The 22,710-nt window shown below is 50.4% G+C and overlaps 1 protein-coding gene across 11 annotated transcripts in view; it reads left to right on the top strand.

Moving 5' to 3' along the window:
- Window positions 1-22,710, top strand: part of ATP2B2 (ATPase plasma membrane Ca2+ transporting 2) — a 494,651-nt gene that overhangs the window by 454,239 nt on the left and 17,702 nt on the right. For all 11 annotated transcript variants that reach the window (XM_053668978.1, XM_053668979.1, XM_053668975.1 and 8 more), the window contains 7 exons: window positions 6,153-6,394; window positions 7,427-7,661; window positions 15,681-15,860; window positions 16,047-16,134; window positions 18,538-18,644; window positions 19,150-19,341; window positions 21,994-22,207. In XM_053668978.1, the coding sequence (XP_053524953.1) occupies window positions 6,153-6,394; window positions 7,427-7,661; window positions 15,681-15,860; window positions 16,047-16,134; window positions 18,538-18,644; window positions 19,150-19,341; window positions 21,994-22,207 (1,258 nt within the window). The remainder of the gene's footprint in view (window positions 1-6,152; window positions 6,395-7,426; window positions 7,662-15,680; window positions 15,861-16,046; window positions 16,135-18,537; window positions 18,645-19,149; window positions 19,342-21,993; window positions 22,208-22,710) is intronic.

Here is a 22,710-nt window from a genome sequence, read left to right as displayed (position 1 = left end):
GATTCCTTTGCTTTCAAGTCAAATCCCACGAAAGAGCTTGAGAGAGGGAGCCTTCCAGGGCTCGTGATGCTGGAGACGTAGTCTGGCATGGCCTGAGCATCAGGGGTGTCCTGAGCCTTCTTTCCACCCAAGCAGCTCTGCCTTGCTCTACCCTCCCTCATCATGATCCACTTCATGGGAAGGGTTGCAGAGTTATGTTTCTCTCAGATGGAGATCACCTTCTCCAGTCTCTCCATTTCACAGATGAGGAACTGAGGACAAGGGGTTAGGGTCTAAGGCTCAGTCCTTCCTATGAATACCTAGGTCTCAGGATGGTCATGCTATCAATGCCCATGACCCCACACGGCTTGAGTCAGCTCTCGGGCCTAAGCACTAACTCTAGAAGGTAGGGAGAGGCAAGCAACATGTCCAGTTCCTGTCCTGCCCCCCGAAAAGTCAGTCCACTTTGTCATCCTCTGGGGCCCACTTTTCTGTCTGGGCTGCTCTTTTGAATGATATGAGGGAGGCTGAAGATGAGGCTGAAGAGGGTTTGCGTGTAAGGCTGGTCTGAGACCATGAAAAGCCACTAATGGGGAGGGAGAAGGAACTCATACATATTCATAATTATTCCTCTTCAAAATCTCTCTAGGATTTGGGTTTATCTGTGGTGCCTTTTACCACTGCTGAAGCTACCTCCACATGAGTGGCTGCATGTTAATTTTGTGCAAGTAGTGTGAGTGGTTGTAGGCACGTGTGTGCAGGTGCATGAGAGAGGTGAGTTTACCTGCAAATAGGAACTTCCGCAGCCTTCTGCTAATCCCACAAGCACCCATAAGGGGATGGCTTGTAACCTGTTAACCTATACCTCCCCCACCAGAGTGGTCTGCATTAAGCCATCTAGCAAATAATTGGTAAGTGTCCACTGTATACTGGGCTCTGTGCTGGCCCTAAGAACCAGGAGAGGAAAAGGATACAACAACTTACTCAGGGCAAGACAGACTCACGAAGCAATTTTTAAAGAGAGAGAGAGAGATTTCAGCTGGTCCTTAAAGGGCAAGGAGGGGTTTGCCAAGCAGGGGAGGGGAAGAAACCACAGTGTCGCAGGAACAGAGGTGTGAAGCAGCTCCTGTTCAGGCAGCCACCCGAGGAAGTGAGAAGTGCTGGGGGGAAGTTGTTGGTGATTCACTGACAGTCTTGGGGCAGGAGCTGTGGTGTTCATGCAGTCCAGCACCTGGTGGAGGGCCAGCCCTTAGCCAGTGCTTAAGAGCGTGTGCCAAATGAGTGGAGAGGAGAACAAAGAAGGGAGCAGAGAATGAAGAAGTAAATTTTGGCTTATTCACAGGATGGAATTCAGAGAGCAGTTAAAATGAGCACCATAAACACAGATGGCTCTCAAAAATGTAATGGTACGTGAGTAAAGCAAGAAGCTTTCAACATGCAAAACAGCACTACACATACACACACATACATTAGGTTAAACTACATCAAATTGCCAATGTTTGACCATTCTGACAAAGAAAAAGAGCATTTCATTTGGTTGAACCTAAGTTGAGATCACAAGAGATGGTGCTGCATCCATAGCATGGAATACTCGGCAATGAAAAGGAACAAGCTTTTGACACATGCACCAGCTTGCCTGGATCTTGAGATGATTATGCTGAATACAATGAAGCTAGTCTTCAAAGCTTACATACTGTATGATTCCATTTTTATAACATGCTTGGGATGACAAAAGTATAAAGATGGAGAACAGGTTAGTGGTTACCAGGGCTAGAGAGAGTGAAGGAAGGAAGGTGACTGTGGCTATGAAAGGGTGGCACAATGACCCTCATCATGAACTGTTGTGTATCTTCACAGTGGTGGTCAAGGGAATTCACATGTGAGGCCATTGCATAGAATTAAAGACATACACATACCCACACATGAATGCATATAAATCTGGTAAAATCTAAGTAAGGTCAGTTTGATTATCATTGTTAATGTCTTCATAGTGATGTTATATGACAGTCATACTGGAGGTGAGCACTTCAAGAAACTGGATGAAGAGTACATGACATCTCTCTGTGTTATTTCTTATTGCATGTGATTCTAGAATTCTCTCACAATAAAAAGTTAGGACACACAAGGTAGGGATTCCTGTGAAGATGGTAGTGTAGGTAAATGCTGTACTCAGAACTCCCACCACCACATCATAATTACACCTCAATTACAGAACAATCATCATTCATAACCATCTGAAATCTAGCTGAACAGAAGTCCTACAACTAAGGACATAAAGAAAAAGCCACATTGAGACTGGTAAGAGGGGTGGAGACTCAGACAGGCTGGTCTTACACCCATGTGTGACAGTTAAAAATCAAGAGGGATATCTCAGCTACAGAGGGCTCCCACTAAGGAGCAAGAGGTCCCAGCCCAGGGTTCTGGTTCTGGGAAGAGAAGTCCCCATAACTGCTGTCTGTATAAACCAGCGAAGATTAGGGCTCAGGAAGACAGGACTTCTGGAGTCCCAGGTGTTCCTCTTAAAGGGCCCATATATGAACTTACTCAAGACTCACTTGCTCTGAGAATCAGCACTGGGGTAGCAACTCGAAAGGCACCAAGGGCATCAGGGAGGAACTGACTTGTCTGATATCAGGGAGGGGCAGCTTTCTCCCAGACAAAAGTGCTGGCAGAGGCCATTATTTTTTCACTGAGCCCATCCACACAGGCAGGCATCCACCATATCTGAGTCTCCATCAACCTTGCTAACACTGTTAGCCCAACCCTGGTGATTCCCTGAGACCCTGCCTCACCCAGCTTTCAGGCCCACCCAAGCCATTTTGAGTGGCTTTTCCATAGTAATGGCCTCTCTTGCCTTATGCTTCAGACTTTCCTAAAATCTCTCAAACAAGCAGCATCTGACCTTTGCATACCCCGTATCTCTTGCTAACTGGCCCCAGACCTGGCAATAGCAGCAGCCAGCCTTGGCCCCTCTGGGCACCTCCAACCCAGCACAAGTAGCAGCCACCTGCAGATCACCCCGTACTCATGCTATGTGACCCCGGGCAGGGCACAGGCAGTGGCTGACATTGTACCTCCCAGGAGACCCCAGAACCAGTGCATCTGAGGAACAGCTTCATACCACACCGGATCACAGTGCTATCATCTCCATGAGCAACACATTCAAGGGCCAGATTCTGCAGGCACCAAATCCCCAGTGAAGCAAGTCCTGCTCCATAGGGTTGGCCCTGCACAGCAACTCCTCACTGTAGTCACAGCTGGTCCTCGCATCTCATCACACTTAAGGTCAGTTCCTCCCAGTGACATGCCAATAGCAATCAAGCCTCAACTACAACAGTACAGTGCACATCTGGAGCACCCAGCTGTAGTGACTGGGGAGGCTGTGCCACTAGGCCCTACAGGACACCTACTACATACAGCCATTCTACCAACCCAGAAGACATAGCAGCTCTACCTAATACATAGAAACAAACACAAGAAGACAGCTGAAATAAAGAGAAAAAGAAACATCCCAAGTGAAAGAACAGGAGAAATCTTCATTTAAAAAAAAAAAGTAAAATGGAGGCAAGCAAACTGCCAGATACAGAGTTCAAAACAATGGTCATAAGGGTGCTGAGGGAACTTAGAACTTTAACAACATAAAAAAAGACATGGAACCCTAACTGGTGTGGCTCAGTGGATTGAGCACTGGACTGAGAAGCAAAGGTTCTATGGTTTGATTCCCAGTCAGGGCACATGGCTGGGTTTCCGGCCAGGTCCCCAGTAGGGGGCATACAAGGGACAACCACACATTGAAATTTCTCTCCCTCTCTTTATCTTTCCCTTCCCCTCTCTATAAAAATAAATAAAATCTTTTTTTAAAAAAGGCATGGAAACTGTAAAAATAAAACAGTCAGAAATAAAGAATACACTAACTGAAATGAATAAATTATAGGGAATCAAGAGTAAAGTAGATGAAGCAGAGGTTCAGATCAGCAATTTTGAATATAAAGAAACAAAATGTACAATCAGAACAGCAAAAAAGGAAAAAAGAATCTAAAAAATGAAGATAGTATAAGGAATTTTGGGGACAACATCAAGTCTACCAACATTCACAACACAGGGTGCTGGAGGAAAGAGAGAGCAAGAAATTGAAAACATATTTGAAAAAAATAATGATGGGAAACTTCCCTAACCTGGTAAAGGAAATAGACATACAAATCCAAGAAGCACAGAGAGTTCCAAACAAGATGAACCTAAAAAGGCCCACACCAAGACATATCATAGTTAAAATGCCAAAGGTTAAAGACAAAGAGGGAATCTTAAAACAGCAAGAGAAAAGCAGTAGTTACCTACAAGGGAGCTCCCACAAGACTGTCAGCTGATTTCTCAACAGAAACTTTGCAGGTCAGAAGGGACTGGCATGAAATAGTCAACACAATGAAAAACAAGGACCTATAATATAACCAAGATTACTCTACCCAGCAAAGCTTTCATTTAGAATCAAAAGACAGGTAAAGAGCTTCCCAAACAAGAAAAACTAAAGGAGTTCATCACCACTAAACCAGTATTATAAGAAATGTTCAAGGGTCTTCTTTAAGAAAAAGGAAAAAGATAAAAAATATGAATAACAAATGGCCATAAAAAAGAACAAAATCTTAACTATTTGTGACAGCATGGATAGACCTAGAGGGTATTATGCTAAGTGAAATAAGTCAATCAGAGAAAGACAAATACCATATGGGTTCACTTATATCTGGAATCTAAAAAACAATATAAGCAAACAGACAAAACAGAAACAGACTCATAGATACAGAGCCAGGCTGATGGTTGCCAAAGGGAAGGATGGTTGGGGGACTGGGTGAAAAAGGAGAAGTGATTAAGAAGTACAGCTTGGTAGTTACAGAATAATCATGGGATGTAAAGCACAGCATAGGGAATATAGTCAATAATATAATAATAACTATGTGTGGTGCCAGTGGGTACTGGAAATATCAAGGGGAACATTTTATAAAGTATATTTTTGTCTAACCACTATACTGTACACCCAAAACTAATACAAAATAATATTGAATGTAAACTGTAATTGAAAAAAATTTGTTAAATAATTTATAAATTTCCTTGGTGATTCTGGGTACAGCCAGGATGGAGAATCATGGGTTTACAAGAATACTAGCCTGGCTTAGAACAAGAGAGAGCTACTGGGTGCTTCTAGGGAGCAGGGAGGTAGGGAGTGGCATTGCTGCTGCTGGTGTGGCAGGGCAGGGCAGAGGCCAGAGGAAAGCTTTATGGTCATGTTCCATGACAACTCTGTACTGGTTAGGATTAATACCTATTGGAAAGTGTTGTGAGCTGAATCATATCCCCCCATATTCATATGTTGAAGTCCTAACTTGTAGTGCCTCAGACTGTGATAGCATTTGGAGATAGTGTTTTTAAAGAGTTGTAAGGGTGAGCCCTGGTCCAGTGTGCCTGGTACCCTTGTAAGAAGAGGAGATTAGGACACAGACATGTACGGAAGGAAGAACATGCGAAGAGACAAGGAGAAGACAGCCCCCTGCAAGCCAAGGAGTGAGGCCTCAGAAAAAAACAACCCTGCTGATACCTTAATCTCAGACTTCTGGTCTCTGGAGCTATGGGAAAATAAATTTCCATTGTTTTTTAAAAAGGTCTCACAGGGTAATGATTACTGCTAAACTTAAGATAGAGGTTCTTTCTGGGACAAGGAGTGGATTATGCAGATGGAGAGAGATACACAGGGAGATTCAACATTTTTCTGTCTTGTTTTCCTTCTTTTTAAAATTTTTTTATTTAATTATTTTTCAAGTACAGTTTTCTGTCTTTTACTCCCATCCCAGCCCACCCCCTTTGTTTTCCTTCTTAAAAAAGAAAAATCTGAAGCAAATATGGCATAATGTCAAGGCTCTACAAAGCTGGATGGTGGGTACAGAGGAGTTTCTCTTCTTATTCTCTATCACATTTTTATGTTTGAAATAGTTCGTATTTTTTTTTAAAGCTGATCTTGCACAACTCCTTGTATCCAAGCCCAGGACTGTGTCTGGGATACAGAGGGCTGAGGGTGCAGGGGGAGGGCAAAGGGCTGGCTGAGAGGAGAGAGGGTGGCCAGAGCCTGGCCCCCACCTCCCAGACCACAGAGGCTACCCCCTCTGAATCTCCCCCACCTTTCTTCACAGCCTCCAGAGAAGGAGGGTGCCCTGCCTCGGCAGGTGGGCAACAAGACTGAGTGTGGCCTGCTGGGCTTTGTGCTGGACCTGAAGCAGGACTATGAACCCGTGCGCAACCAGATGCCAGAGGAGAAGTTATACAAAGTGTACACATTCAACTCTGTGCGCAAGTCCATGAGCACAGTCATCAAGCTGCCTGATGAGAGTTTCCGCATGTACAGCAAGGGCGCGTCTGAGATCGTGCTCAAGAAGTAAGTGGCACGGTGAGCGGGCGGGGGAGCGGGCAGGGGAGCAGGGAGCCAGGGACTATGGAGTGACACAGCTCGGACTGCTCTGTAAGCCTGGCCAGAGGAGCCATCCGGCACACAGAGGCTCAGAGAGGGCCCTGCCCACTGTCCCACAGCAAGATCACCTCCGGGGCCACTATTTCCTCTTTAAAATGTCTGTAGAGAGTCCTCTTCCTCTTTCTCTTTTAGTAGGAAGTTCTAGGCATTATCACAGTTAGATCTCTCTTAGTTCACTTCCCTTGACATAGACTTGGTGGATGGTAGTGATTTGCACTGTTAGCCAGTCTCCTCTGACTCCAGGTGCTAGAAAAAAGCCTGGGGAACTAAGCAAGTCACTCCCCCACTCTAGCCCTCAGTTTCCCCACTTGTACTTTGAGAGGATTTATCTAGTGCAGTGGTTCTGGACCCTGGCTACATACATGCTGGAATCACCCCAGTGAGCTTTAAGAAACCATTGTTTCCTGGACTCAGCCCAGACACACTGAATGGGAAACCTCTGTGGTAGGGCCCACACGCGGGTGTGCATTTATTTTTTGTTTCCCCGAGCCACTGTAGTATGCAAGCAGGATCGGTAACCACTGGCCTAAGTTTCATGTCCTTCAAAGGCCATTTTAGTTGCAGAATGATTTTTTCATATGAAACTTTGTGAATATAAAAGAGATCAAAGTAATACTCTGATTTCTCTTCAGATCGTATAAATCTTTCACCTTTTAAAAGAGATCAAAGTAAACCTGCTCTTGCTGAGTGGACTGGGGCAGATATTACAGAAGGCTGACTGATTTCTTTTTGACTGGTCCTGATTTCATTCCCACCTGGGGCCCACGGGGCCTGAACCAGCCCTGAAGCATTATGGCAGATGGACTGCTGGGGCACTGGATGACCCATCACAGCCAGCTGGGCATCCCTGGGGAGGGGAAGGTGAGCTTGAACAAGTCAGAGGGAAGATCCTTAGGCCCCTGGATGGACCTTATCCTTTTCCATCCTGTCCTCCCTCAGATGCTGCAAAATCCTTAACACAGCAGGTGAGCCCAGGGTCTTCCGGCCCCGTGACCGGGATGATATGGTGAAGAAGGTGATTGAGCCCATGGCCTGTGATGGGCTCCGCACCATCTGTGTGGCCTTCCGCGACTTCCCCGGCAGCCCCGAGCCTGACTGGGATAATGAGAATGACATTCTGAATGACCTCACCTGTATCTGTGTGGTGGGCATCGAGGACCCTGTGCGGCCTGAGGTAGGCAACACCCCCCCCCCACTTCTCTGCCACCATCACCAGCAGATCAGGGAAGAAGGTCAAGGCTGGGAGTCTAGTCAGCTAGGTGACCTGGAGTAAAGTTGCCTCACCTCTCTGAGGCTTAGTTACCCTGTGACGCCCACAGGGTCTTCTCTTTACCAGCTCTTAAACATTCGGACTCACCAGACAAGCATAGGCCAAAGTTGGCATCGATCTACTCAGGTTACACTGTAGAAACCACAGCCTACAAGCAGTCCTGGAACCATTCACCCAGCCACCCTAGACCTTCCCACTGACCCCCAAAGGAACAGGTATGAGGGCTGCCCTGCCTCAGAAGCCCCTTGCCATGTAGAAGCCAGGATCTCCTGTAACAAATTCATGGGATTCCTAGCTCTCTGCAAAAGAGATGCCATAATGAGGTCACCAGACTCAGGAAAGCCCCAAGTATGGTATCCCCATCAGCATTTAAGTTTTTCCCCATCAAGATCCAGATTACTGGTCAGTTCACACTGGCCAGCTCACCTAGGACCACAGCTGAGAGTCTGCCTTTATCAGGTTTCCAAGGGAACAGAGCCAGAAAGTTAGCAGAAGGTCAGATTCTCAAGCAGAAGGGAAGGGGAATCACAGCAGCACAGCCCTCCCCATAAGGATCCAGGGAGGTGATGTATGAAGTACACCCAGTGTGGTGCCCAGCTTACACTAGGTCTTCAGGCTCCTTTAGCTGAATCTGAGCCAAGAATTCAGCACTGGGGGTTTGCAGGGTTAGAAAGGATGGGATGCAGGTGGTTAGTCAGGCTGCCCAGGCCAGTGAGAGGTTGTGGGGAGAGAGGTTGTAACTGAGGAGAGAGCTACCTCAAGTCTCCAAAACACTGCTGTGGGCAGCAGAGCCCAGGACATGAGGCAAGGTACAGAAGGGATCAGCCTCCGCTTCCTTCAAGGACTAACACAGCTCCTGGGCCCAGACTCGATTCCTGGCCAGGCTCTGGCTGGGTCCAGATTGGCCATGGCTGTAGATGGCCCCTGTGACAATACCCCAGGGGCCATCTTCCTCCACCAAGGGCATCTTCAGTCTTCCCCACTTGCCCCAACTCCATTTTCTGGGGGCCTCTGGGCATTCCTCACTCCTCTTAAAGCCTGTTTTCCCTGCTTTCAAGTGAAAGTGGGTAGACAAGGTATCAACCAAGTTTCCAGCCCTGATGTTGGTTCCAAAGACCAGAAGAAACAAGAAGGTCGCAGACATGGACTTTCATATTCAGGCAACAGGGAGAGAGGTCAAGAGTGTGAGCTCAGACATCAAACAGCCTGAGATGCTGAGTCCTAACATTACTGGCTGTGTAACCTTGGACCAGTTACATAATCCCTCTGAGCCTGTTCCCTCATCTGTAAATGTGATAATAATAGTATGCTCTATACCCACACACACACACACACAGGGAATACTGTACAACTTCAGACCATGCACATATAAGCAACAAGCAGGGTGGCTGGGACAGGATAGCTGGTCCATAAGTGTGGGTCCCCTTCCTCTCTGCCCCTCCCAGTACAGTCATTATTCTGGGCCCAGTGACACAAACAGCCCCCGATAAGGAGCCTGGCTTATGGAAGGTGCTTGGTAAGTGTTTGTGAAAGGAATGAATGAGAATAGATGGGACTTAAACCCCAGTCTTCTAACGCTGTGCCTGGTGCTTGTCTTATACACACACGCCTGCACACCCTCACCCACAGCCCCAACAGCAAAGGCAACGAATGCCCTGGCACTTGGCACCAGAGCCCGTGTGTTTCCCTGCTGACTGCATCTGCCCCTGGAGAGACAGGACACTTTTCAGCCCCACCCCCCTCCCACCCCCCGTGAAGCGCCTGCTCATTCCCAGCTGCTAGTGGGTTCAGGCTTCACCATGATGCGTTATCTCCTTACAAGCCACGGAGACATGTCCCTGCACGGTGTGTGAGGCCCACCCTCGGCTGCCCTGATCTTCCCATCCCCAGAATCCCCCTCTGGCCCCACATGCCGGAAGCTGCTGGCTCCTCACCCTGCCTCAAAAACACCACTAAGGTGGGTGGAGAGCAGCACTGGACACACACTTTTTTGGCTATGACCACAATAATAAGAAATGTATTTTATGTCTGACTCATTAAACACACACACGTAACCAAAATGAGAATCTCACAAAGTCATGTGGTGCACTTAAGTATTTCCCATTCTCGTCTTTCTTTCTTTTTGAAATGCTGGCCACCACCCACGAAACTGATTTTACAATCCACTAACGGGGGGCAGGGGGTGCAACTCAAGGTTTGCACTGCTGATCTAGTCTTAACACCTTCCTGCACCCCCAATTTGCAGACGAAAACACCGAGGCCCAAACAGGGAGAGTGACATTCCCACAGTCTCATTCTAAGTGGCTGAGGGAATCCAGATTAGAACAGGTTTTCTGCTTTCCTGCCCCAGGACTTTGTCCTGGGTGCTGCAAAGAAGGAAAGGCAAGTAGCTCTAAGTCAGGAGAATGAGGAAAGGGGAGAGGAGGCCTGAGAGGGGCTGAGCTGGTCCCTGGCATTTTCTGTTGGCAGCATGGTCACCCAGAGTCTGCCCCTCACTATGCCTCAGTCTCCCCATCTGTAAAATGGGAGTTTGGCCCAGGTGTCCCTCCAGTCCCTTCCAAGTTCTGACCTTCTGAACCAGCTAACTGGAAGGCTTCCCTTCACACCTTTCTTCACTTCCTTCAGTTAAAACACCCCCTGCTGGTGACCTCTCTCTCATGTGCACACCAAGGATGTAGATTTAGAAGTCGTAAGTTGTGTTAGAGAGCAGTGGCTTACTGAAGTGACACAGTAGTGTGTCACGAGAGACATGGGTTCTAATCCTTCACAGAGGACCTTGATGCATCTTTTCCCTGGGCCTTAGTGTCTCCATAGGAACAATGGGAAAGTTGGGCATTCATAAGAAAGGAACACAGGAGGTTACTGGTGACACTACCTGAAGATACAAAGCTCTGACCTGCTGATTCAGCACCTCCCAGAGGGCAGGGGTGGATGCAAGGCCTGAGAGACTGTACTTTTTAGTTTTTATTTTAGGCTAAGTAATTTATGCACATGGAGCCAAATTCAAAAGGTCCAATGGCACAGTTGGGGTGAAGCAGCCCTGATGCCACACCTAGTTCCTTGGCTCCCGCCTCAGAGGCACCCACCCTCACCAGTTTCTTGGATGGCCCTTGGGGAACATCTGTGCCTGCAGTGAGTGTCTTTGTGCCAGGTTCTCCTGGGCAGCCTTGAGGCCGGCCAGAGTGAGAACCTCAGCCTGGACCACCTCTCAGCTCCCAAAGGCAAGTTCAGATTCTCATTGCAGCTGCCATAGGAAAACAAACTCTGGCTCCTTAGTTTCCCCATCTGTCAAGGGGGCAAATCTTGGATTGCGTTCCTTCCTCAAGAAGACAAAGGACAGAGTAAATAAAAACAGGCTTGCCAAACACCCTACCCTAAGATGCTACCACAGGTAAATTTTCCGAGGCTGATTGAAGCCAGTGTGGATAAAGCCATCGGGAAAGAGTGGTCTGGGTTTGCTGGGTTAGCCTGGGTGTGGGAACCCTCGGAGTCACAGGCAATGGCTGTCGCCAGAAACAGCAGATGTTTAGAAGCCTTTATTTATGAAAACAGGAAGCACCCATTTCCTAGCTGTTTTTTCCCCAGTGAGAAACAGGATAATTTTAGCGAAAGAAGGAATCTTTAAAAAAAATTTACAGCTATATTATCTATGTGGAAAGTATAATTCAACCAGATTGATGCCTCCGGGGCATGAGTTTTAATCATCTCTGGGTCCCTAGTGCCCAAAACCATTAAATGTTCAATAGCTGTTTGTCAAATAAATGAATAAGTGAGCAATAGGAGGAAGTACTGAGAGCAGGTGATGGAAGTGCCCCAGTGGGTTGGAGCAAGCAAGGATGGCCTCATAAATAGAGAGCATTTCTGATGAAAGAAGGGACATTCTAGGCAGAGGGGACAGCGCAGGCAAAGGCAAGCAAGTGGGAAGGGATGCTAAATGTTGGGAATTAGTGAATACCCCAGGTGAATTGATAAGGGAGAAGAAGGCCAGAAACGGATCTTGGACCTAATTTGTAAAGGGTTTGCATTCCCTATCTAAATCCATTCACCTAGCTATGTATAAAATCACATGCCCCAAGTCAGACTTCAAGGGACTTAACTGAAAAGATGGTTCACACTGCCCCGCATTTACAGGGCACCTTCTCTGTGCCAGGCCCCCTGGAGTGTTCTGAGAATTGGCAGTGCCCCGCCCCCCCCGCCAGAGCCTACAGCCTAAGGAAACATCGGTGAAGGAGGAATGTAGATGCATAGCGTACAAGAGCATGAAGCAGGGCAGGATTGAAGCACGGCAAAGGTGTCCAGTTAGGAGGGCCTCTGCCCAGAAAGGAAGTAGAGCATCTCAAGGTGGCCAGGGAGGCTCCTCGAGTGTTTCCAGGTCTATCTCAAATTCCCCCACATCTGAGGCAGGTCACAGGATGTAAGGTACCTGACCCAAGAGTCATGGGCAGGTATCCCACTTCACAACTCTGGCTCCTCATGCCCAGATGCCCACTTCACCCCAACCCCATGGCATCTGCATCTCTGCCCTCCCCCAGCAAAAAAAAAAAGAAAAAGAAAAAGAAGAAGAAGAAGACGACTAGGAGTATGTGGCTGCTTGGTGCTGTTCGGCTCTTGCCACAGAATCCTCCAGTCTCGCCGAAGGGTGGAGACTATCATCCCCATTTTGTAGGTGAGGACACCAAGGCTGGGTCTGCACCCAGAGCAAAGCCCTGAGTCCTCTATCCTGAAGCAGGGAAACTTCCACTGCAAAGACAAAAGTGTGGAGGTCATAATAATCAGTCTCATTTTTCTCCCCAGCCGACTTATTTAGAGGAGACCCTTGGGCTATGGTTCCAGGCAGGCAGAGTTTAGTTCCCTGAGGCAGTCTTGAAAGCAGAAGTCTTTCTAAAACATGGAGCCAATCACCTTCGTCCCAGTTCAAAATTTGCCATGGCTCTTAGGCCCGAGGGAGCAAGTCCCTGCTTCCTGCGCCTTCAGACCTCAGGCCCCTCTTCAGTTTCATGGTCCCCCTCTCAGCCTCAGCTCCTCCAGATCACTCACAGTGGTTGATCTGCAGTCCCCTTCCACCTTCTCTGCCTTTGCACTTCATGGGACGGTCTTCTGCAGCCAGGAGCACAATAAAGTGGCCATCTACATAGTCCCAGCCAAGGCAGTGTGCCAGGCACCAGAGCCTCAGTGTTAGCTGAGCAGAAGAAGCTCAAATGTCTTCTCCAGGAAGCTATCAGAGATTTCTCCGCCCCATCCTCTTCCTTTTAAAGTAACAGCATCCTCCTTTGTGTTTCCAGAGCCCTTTATACAGATCTTTGCCAAAGACAAAGACGCTGTCCCCATACAAGAGTACAGGTCTGACCCAGAGTAATCACTGTCTTATCTGGAAAAAGAACACTTGAGTGAAATATGTGGAAGGACACGATAGACTTGTTTCGCCGTAAAGCAGTCAGCCTTGGAGACAGTGAGCAGCCTGTCATCAGAGGCATGCAAGCAGAGGCTGACCAACCATCTGTCGGAAACACCTGGCAGGAGATCTAGGCAATGAGTGGAGAGTGTAGTTTTCCAATTTCTTTAAAACAAACAACCTAAATTACTTCTTTCAGTGCAGGAGCCAGAAAAAGTATGTGTTCCCAAAAGAACAGTGGATCTTTCCTATTCTCTGGGACAGAAGACAGCAGCGGGTTGCAGCACAGGCTACAGGCATTATGAGGACATGATAGATTATGTAAACAGGATCTTAGACTTTCCACATCCCCATTCCCTCCGGCTCCGTAAAAAGAGGTCACATTTGCTTATGTGCGCAGCTACTGTGGCATGAGGCAGGGACCTGGTGCATGTGATCCCCGTTCCTGAGCAGGCCCCAGAAACACCTCTTCCTTGGCCCTGGAAACACCTACAAGGCAATGTGGTCAGCTCACCTGTGCTAGTCCCTCAGTGACAGGGAGATTACTACCTGTCACCACAGAGCAGGTCTCTCAGGGAATGCATAGCCAGAGAGGCCTCCTTACCTGGACCTGGACCCTGCCTCTCCACATCATTTGTCCCTCACCCCACTACCAGGTGGTCATTCTCAGGAGTCTGGATTTTCTCCAGAAGCAGCAGGTGGAGCTCTGGAAGGAGGGTGACATCACGGGCTGAACTTCAGGTTGCTGGAGGTCACTGGAAAGAGGGGAGAGGGGCACAGCCAGAAGCAGGGAGACTGAGGAGGAGCTGGACAGTGACCTCACTTAAGATGGTGGTATAGACAGGTGTGGACAGAGGCCACGTATTTTCAAGGTTGATCCTTATTCTTAAAATCCTGAGGTCAGAAAGAGGATTAGCAGGCAGGAGTTATCAATAGGTATGGTCTGGACCAATATTATTTTCTTAATTTAATCTTCATTGAATTTTTTTCATTCCCATTCCGTCCCCTTCTATACTCTCTCTCCAGTGGACCAATATTCTCACTCTTTGTATTTGCTGCTGTGACAAAACGCCACAGTCTGGGTGGCCCCAACAACAGAGCTGTGTTTCCTCATGGTTCTGGCAGGCATAAGTCCAAAATCAAGGTGTCGGCAGGGTTGGTCCTTCAGAGGCTGTGTGGGAAGGACATATCCTGGGCTGCTCCCCCTGCAGCTGGTGCTTTGCTGGCAATTCTCAGCACCTCTTGCTGTGCAGCAGCATCACCCCAATCTCTGCCTTCTTGCAGTGCGTGTGTCATGTCCAAATTTCCCCTCACCATGAGGACACCAGTCACCTCGGATGAGGGCCCCTCAATGACCTCATCTTAACTTGATTGCCTCTGTAAAGGCCCTACCTCCAAGTAAGGTCACATTCCAAGGTTGTGGGGATGAGGATTTCAGCATGTCTTTGGGGGGACACATTTCAGCCTCAAACAGTCTCCACAATCTCTCAAAAGCAACTTGGCAGAGTCAGCTCCTTGAGACGACGCTCCAGGGTGAGAGTGAGCTCTTGGGCATGGGGATGTGCAGGGGTGGAGCTGTGGGACTCAGCCCCGCCAGGCCCGAGATTCTGAAATGCTCTGGTCTTTCAGTACACAGGATTTTCTGCCCTTGACATGTCCTCTCATGCTCAAAAAAATTATTCTTTGCAGTAAATATTGCCTTACTATTTTATTATCTATCACTGTTGATGGGGAAGAATTTTGTTCAGTTAATCTGTGTTGTCTGTAAAGTTGATCTGTGTTCTGGCAGCTCCAGGCTGGCTTTTGCATCCTAATTGCTGGCCAAATCCACAGCTCTGCATAATGTTGGGAACTGAGTGCTTGGGCAGGAGTGTGGCCTTGTTGGCTTCTGATTGGCTAGCTTTGCTCTGGCCTGATTGGCCCAGATGTCACTCATTACAGAGAGGGCAGGAGGCATGTCTTACTCTCACAGGGAAATGTCATAATTTACATGAGATGGTCATTTGCATTTATTCTAAGCCGGTATCACATTCTATAAATAAAATGCAATTCCCCCTCCAAAAAACATAATACACAAACGTATTTATCATTGACTTTGCAGGAAATGTGCGTTTGGATAAAGCAGGGACAAGATCCTGTGTAGTAGTAGAGTGTTCTATACTCTGACCTGGGGCGAGATCTGAAGGAGAATTTTGGGGGATCTTTCTCAAAGTCCTTGCTTGGGTCTGATTAGCATTGGTTTCATCCTTAGATGGAATATCACAGTTGATAGGTGGTGGCTGCCTGGAACTCTGCAAAGTAGAATTCTGAGACCACTTCAGAGTTTAATCAGAGGGTGCCACAATCGATTAGCAATGTCTGATATGGGAAGAGCAGGGCTGGAGATGATCCATGTGCCATCAGTATCTCCTGGTCATCTAGGCCCCTAACAGTGAAGCTGTTGTGAGCAGGGCTCAGTCTGGAATCCATGAAGGTAGGGAGGGCCTGCCCAAGGTGGTGCCCACTCCCATGGCCCCTGCCCTCCCACCCAGGTCCCAGAAGCCATCCGAAAGTGCCAGCGGGCAGGCATCACAGTCCGCATGGTCACTGGCGACAATATCAACACAGCCCGGGCTATCGCCATCAAGTGTGGCATCATCCATCCTGGGGAGGACTTCTTGTGCCTTGAGGGCAAAGAGTTCAATCAGCGGATCCGCAACGAGAAGGGAGAGGTACGTGGCCCATGTCTTCAGAAGTGTGAGCTTGGATGGCGGAGGGGAGGTGTGGTGCTGCATGCCTGTCCAGACGCCAGCCAATGTGCCAAGAGCCCAGTGACTCTATGCAAGTCCCCTCCTTTCTCTGGACCTCAGCTTCTCTCCCTGACCCCCCGACTTGCCCCCTTCCACATCCCTCTCCAGATTGAGCAAGAGCGAATCGACAAGATCTGGCCAAAGCTGCGGGTCCTGGCTCGCTCCTCCCCTACAGACAAGCACACCCTGGTCAAAGGTAAGACTTGGATGGGCACGGGCAATTCTGTGGCCCAGGTGCCAGGCCTCTCCACACCCTTCCCCCAGGTACCTGCCACTTCTTCCCAGGATGAACAGGCTTTTTCCTTGGGCTCCCCCAACTAGAACATCCTGATTTCATCCCCTTTGCAGCCCTGGAGGGCTCCTAAGGGCCAGTGAGGTCAGGAGGATGTGAATCTTTTCTCTGGGCTTCAGCTACTATAGGAAGCAATAGGGCAGCCTATCTAGGGGTCAAAACTCATGGCCTGAAGGTTGAATGGGATCCACAGGCATGTTTTACTTGGGTGGGATAGTGACTTTTCTATGTTGAATTTCAGTGACTTTATATAGACCCTGCCCTCTCACGTTTGACTCCATTGACACTCCATATTGTCTGACACTCAGCCCACTTCATGGGCTTTACTTATGTTCTCTCTGGCCCCAGAGCTTGGGACTTTGAGACTTTAATCTGCTTGGTCTCTGAGGCCCCTAACCAACATTTGTAACCAGTCCCTCAAGGGTGGGCTATCCTGAGAAGAGCAGCCTGAGATGAGGCCAACGACCAACATCTTTCTCCTTCCCTCTCCCTCCAGGGAGAAGGCACACCCCTTCCTGAGCCCACCCAAGTGCCAGATGATGGGTACTTTCAGAGTCACACAGCCCTGGGTTCAGTCCTGGTTCTGCCACTGATTTGCTCTGTGATCTGAAGCAATTCCCTCCCACTCTGGTGCTCAGTTTTTCTATCTGTAAAGTGGCCATACAAGGAAGGCTTCTGGTTGAGGTCATCTCTAGGACATCTTGGGTTCCTTTCCCAGAGATGTTGCCCTAGGACATTAACAAAGGAGAATCTGGCCTGGGAACAGAAACACAGAACCCCAGAACTGCAGACGCCCAAGCAGGAGAACCCCAGTTCATCCCCATTTCTTATCCAGTTGCTATTCATTCCCTCACCCATTGCCTTGATGAATGCTCATGGAGGACCGTGTGCTGCTCTTGGTAGCCATGGCCTTTGCCTGTTGGAATCCATGGTCCAGGGCCCATCCAGCAGATACTAGGTAGCTGGTTTCCCTACACAGAGCTAAAGGCTGCACTGGGAGATAAGAAGGGTGATCTGAGACCCTCTGCTGGTGTCAGACCACAGGCCACAAAAGGTGGGTTGGGGTCTAGGAGAAAGGCCCTGTGTTTCAGGCAGGGCAAAGAATTGCACTATGAAAGCCCAGAGGCAAAGACTTCCAGGCCCAAATGGAACCAGCTCTGCAGGCCCAAGAGCCATTCCTGTAGTTAAATCACAGATTAGGGGTGGCCGGGGATGAGAGAAGAGGTGATCAGAGAGCGGGCAAGTCCTTACCATGGAGGACTTCATGAGCGGAGCCAAGAATGCAGATGTCCTTCTGAGACCAAGTGGGCAGTTGAAGAATGACTCTCAGGTGATGCAAAGGGACAGGTTCAGACTCAGGTGTTGGAAGGACCCTGGAGCTGCTGTGCATATTGGAAGGGGAGCCCAGGGTATCAAGGGGGTATGGAGATGCTGGTGGTAGAAGGGATGGGGACAGAGAGAAGTGGGAGGACTCCATGGGATTTCTGAGCCAGGACCCTCAGACCTTGGTGATACATTTGATGTGTGGAATGAGAGGGGGATATGTCAAGGCTGACACACAAATCTCTGTCCTGCCCATAAACTCCACACATGTCCAGTGATATTTTCACCCATCCTTTTCAACTGGTTCCAGCTTAGTGACAGGGACCACGTGTCATCTGTCCATTCTGTAATTTGTTGAGGATTTTATTGAAGATAAATGTCTGGAGAGAGATCAAGGCCAGTACAGTGGGTCAGGGGTCATGGGTGAATGGCACAGCCAGATCTCAGGTGTGACTGGACCTCCCAGACAGGTGGAGCTCATGGTAGGCCCCTAGCAAAACCTTAGAGCCCCTGGAGCACAGGCCAGGGTGGCTGCTGGTGTGGCCGTGGGCTGCAGAGAAAAGAGGGTTCTAGACAGGCAAGGATGCCCAGACCATGGAGAGCTGCAAGCCAGCACTGGGCTAAGGTGCCCAACATCCCCTCTGGTGCTGGGAGATATGGGTGAGTCTGGAGCTGGGGACAACCACGAGGGGCAGGGGTGGCAGGGCAGAGGCTAGAGAGGAGGCTGTGCCCAGCCCAGTGTCCTGGGGATCCTGCTGCATGGAGCACCCACAGAGGAGAGGCAGCCTGAGGGAGATGGAGGAAGAAAGGAACGATCAGAGAGAACGAGGAGGATGGGGTCAGGGGTGCGAGGAGGAGGCGGTGGCCAGACGCCGCAGGAACGCCAGCGAGATGAAGGTCGGAAATTCATTCCTTGACTGTGACAAGCAAGGCACTGGAGACTTTTGGGGAAAGCCCTGAGCACACTCCCGCCCCATCCCACAGGCATCATCGACAGCACACACACTGAGCAGCGGCAGGTGGTGGCTGTGACAGGAGATGGCACCAATGATGGTCCTGCACTCAAGAAGGCAGACGTGGGCTTTGCCATGGTAGGAGCGGCTTGCAGGGGGCCCAGGGCAGCATCTGGCAGGAGCTCATGGGCAGAAGGTTAGGGGACCATAGACAATACAGCCTCAGGCTGTCAGTGCAGAACCCCCAGTCCACCTCAGCTTGTCCAGCATCCACCTTATGTGCCCAGGGTTCGTGAAGCTCAGCCTGGCCCCCAGGGTCTCCCTGGAAGGGCAGAGGGAGGTTCCCTGCACTAATGGATCTGGGTTGGGGGTGGGGAAGGGACCAGGGAGAGGCTTCCTAAAAGCAGAGGCCAGGGGGCTAGGTCTGTTAGGAGTAAGTGTATGTGTGTGCAACAGGTGTGTGTGTGTGCAACATGTCTCTGTATCTGTGCATGCTCCCGTGTGATCTGGCAGTGCTGGCAGTTGGGTGTGTTTATGTGGGGGGTTGTGTAGAACTGAGGATGTGCAGACGGTGAGGATGGTGTTACTAGAGCTGCTTGCCTCCTCCGTTGACCCACCCAGGCTCCTGTCCCCATCCCCACAGGGCATTGCAGGCACAGACGTGGCCAAGGAGGCCTCGGACATCATCCTGACAGATGACAACTTCAGCAGCATTGTCAAGGCAGTGATGTGGGGCCGCAACGTCTATGACAGCATATCCAAGTTCCTGCAGTTCCAGCTGACAGTCAATGTGGTGGCTGTGATTGTGGCCTTCACGGGCGCCTGCATCACGCAGGTGGGTCCTCCGAGGAGTGGGCCGGGTGAAGCATGCCAGAGCCTGGGGAAAGGCAGACACCCACATGGGGGACCCAGGCAGTTGCACCCATCAGTGGAGTACCGCTGAGGGCCAGAACTGCTTTACAGACCTCGGGCAGCCACCAGCCCCATGGGGTAGAGGAAATGAGGCTCGGAGACATGACAGGGTTTGCCCAAGGTTGCCCGGCAAGTGGGAGAAGTCAGGCCTTACTTTACATCTGCCTGCTGCAGGCACAGTCCAGGCCCCTGCTCCAGGAGGCAGGGGAGGTGGTCCTCACCGAAGGTAGAGCTCCTAGCCTCATAAAGAACCAGAAGGAGGCAGGCAAGGGAGATCAGGCAGCCAGATGGGGGCAAGGAGCTGGGAGGGCCCAGGGGCCCTCAGTTCTGACATAAAGTGTGTCGGGTTAGGCCTGTTTGCCTGGGTTCCTGAGGCCAGTTGGGGTCAGCAGGAGGGAGTCCAGGCCTGTGTGTCACTGGGAGAGGCAGTTGTCTGTTGGGATCTCAGTCTGAGTCTTGAGCAACTGCAGGTCCTAAACCCAGGTAAAGCCAACCACAGGCCCCAACATCTGCAACTTCACTGCTTCCTCACCCAGCCCCATGCAGCAAGAAACAGTGATGATCCCCATTTTACCGAGGCAGAAGCTGAGGTTCGGAGTATGGACAGGCCAAGTACCTGCCATTGCCTTCCCCAGGGGGTGACCAGGCAGGTCTGGGAAGGAAACAGAGGTATTCCAAGGCCTGGCCCCTCCTAGCGGCCCTGTGGGCAGACAAGATCCTGCCCACAGGATACCCCCAGGCGCCCAAAGGCCAGCACTGCCCTGAAGAGCCATGTGGCCCTTGGGACACTGCTCTCCTGTGTTTTGTTCTGAGCCCTTGGGGATACACATGGCAGTACCCAATACCCAAGCTCTGAGAGTCAGAGCCTGGGGGTGGCTGAAGGCGTCCCTTCTGCTCCCAAGGGCTTCCTCTCCTGGTCTGTGGATGAGAAGCTCCCTCTAGTGGTGGCTTGGGGAACACTCCCACCACATGGCAACTCATACAATGTTTCTCAGAGACCAACTGATGCCAGATGGGGAAACTGAGGTTCTGAGGGCTGTCAGTTTGCATAAGGTTTTAGATTGCGTTAGGGGAAGGGCCATGGAGGCCGTGATGGGGATATCGCAGGTACTAACCCCAAGGTGCATGTAGTAATCAGTGAAAGCTGATGGGCAGGAAGAAGCTGCGGGTGTGGGGAGCATGATGTGACCATGGGGAGCATGATGTGACCGCGCCAAGGCAGATGTGGGAGAGTGGGCAGGAGGAGGGGCTGTGATAAGCACCTAGGAGATGAGTGAGTGTCTGGGTGCAGACAGGGGGCCTCAGCAGTTCCACAGAGAGGACAAAGGGACGAGGAGCAGCTCAGGGTCTGTGAGCTTCCTGGAGGAGGCGTTTCAGCAGTGGATCAGGCTAAAGCCACAGGGAGAGGTCTGGGCTGGAAAGAGGGTGATGTCAGGGAGAGGTGGGCCCCTGCAGTGGGGGTGGGGAAGGCAGGTTTAGAAAGAGAGCAGGGCCTGGGGAGGGGCTATGAGGAGCACAGATTTGAGAAGCAGGGAAGAGGAGAGGCAGCCTGAGGGAGATGGAGGAAGAAAGGAACGATCAGAGAGAACGAGGAGAATGGGGTCAGGGGTGCGAGGAGGAGGTGGTGGCCAGACGCCGCAGGAATGCCAGCGAGATGAAGGTGGGAAATTCATTCCTTGATTGTGACAAGCAAGGCACTGGAGACTTTGGGGAAAGGCATTTGGGGGCATGGAGAGGCCATAGTCTGACTGCCAGAGACATGGCATCCAGGGGTGTGAGGAAGGAGGGGGAAACAGGTTGAGCAACTTTGGACGGTGTAGACGGTGTAGACATCGTTGCACAGAACAGTGTGGATGTAGGATCCCAGTCTTGGGCAGGGAGGTTGGAAGGACCCACACCAGACTGCGGGCAGTGGGAACCTGAAGGAGTGCAATCACTGATGGGCTTTAGCTCCTGCTGTTACTTAATTGCCCAAATTTTTAATTGCCCAATTGCCCATGAAATTGTTATTTTTAGAATCATACATATACACAAGTGCTTAATTTAAAGTGGGATAAAGGGTAAGAGAAAGTGAGTGGCAGTAAAAAGAGGACAGGGTCATGGGCACTGCTGGTGGGAAGGAGAGACTTGAGCCCTTGACAGCTGAGAGGAAAGAGGTACTAGGGAGGGGACAGAGGGAGGTGGAGGAGAGGGGGTTCATGCTACAGGTTGGGAGGAGGTCTTGGCCTCAGCCTAGAGGTGAGGCTCATGGAGGGGAGGAAGGATATGGCTTAATTTACCAGAGGGCAGAGACCTGGTGGCCATCAGGCCAGGGGGGATCCATTTTGTCCTTGTGGGATAAGACGGCCTAAGTGGGCAAGTCTGGGCTGTTCTCCAGGGAAAGCGTCAGGAGCCTGCTCTGCGCCTGCTCAGGGACTCGGGGCTGGGCCAGACCCACTGGGCAGAGCAGCCTCTAAGGCTCCAGCAGGAAGCTGCTTAGACCCCAGTGATGAGGCCCATGCCAGGCACTTACTTGATAGCAGCAGGTGGGGCCGGCCTCCATTGTGATAGCCCTCTCCACGGTCGCTGTCCCCAGGACTCCCCTCTGAAGGCTGTGCAGATGCTCTGGGTGAACCTCATCATGGACACGTTTGCCTCACTGGCACTGGCCACCGAGCCACCCACTGAGACCCTGCTTCTGAGGAAGCCATATGGCCGCAACAAGCCCCTCATCTCACGGACCATGATGAAGAACATCCTGGGCCACGCCGTCTACCAGCTCACCCTCATCTTCACGCTGCTGTTTGTTGGTGAGTTCCCACCCCACCCCATTGGACACCATGCCCAGCCCGTGTCCTGGATTCACATCTGCCGTCCTATTTGCGAATGGCTGATGGACGCTTAGGGAGGTGGACTTCGTTGCTCCAAGTCACACAGCAAGACTTGGGCAGAGCCAGGCTCTGTGCTGTGTCTGGCCAACCCCCAAACCCAGGCTTTCCCCACCAGTGACAGCTCTGAACGTTGACTACACACCATGCAAGGCAGTGTCCAAATGCCAATGAATGCCCCTCAAGTCAGCCCCATAGGGGCCTGTGGCTCTTGGGGGAAGGGATTGGCCCCTTCTCTGGCCCATTCCACACATTACCCTTGCCCCGTAGAAGGTATCAGAGAGGCTTCCTCAAGGAAATGCCACACACCTGCCCACCCACCAGTTATTTCCACAGTACATTCATTTAGGTTGCCAGCCACTCCATATGGCAGGCACCATTGCCATCACCCCCATTACAATGGCAGCACCAAGCACAGAGAGGTG

Source organism: Artibeus jamaicensis, unplaced genomic scaffold (genome assembly GCF_021234435.1).
Source record: "Artibeus jamaicensis isolate MK-2021 breed Jamaican fruit bat unplaced genomic scaffold, CSHL_Jam_final contig_519, whole genome shotgun sequence".
In the NCBI taxonomy this organism is placed as follows: Eukaryota; Metazoa; Chordata; class Mammalia; order Chiroptera; family Phyllostomidae; genus Artibeus; species Artibeus jamaicensis.
This window is presented reverse-complemented; position numbering and strand designations above follow the sequence as displayed.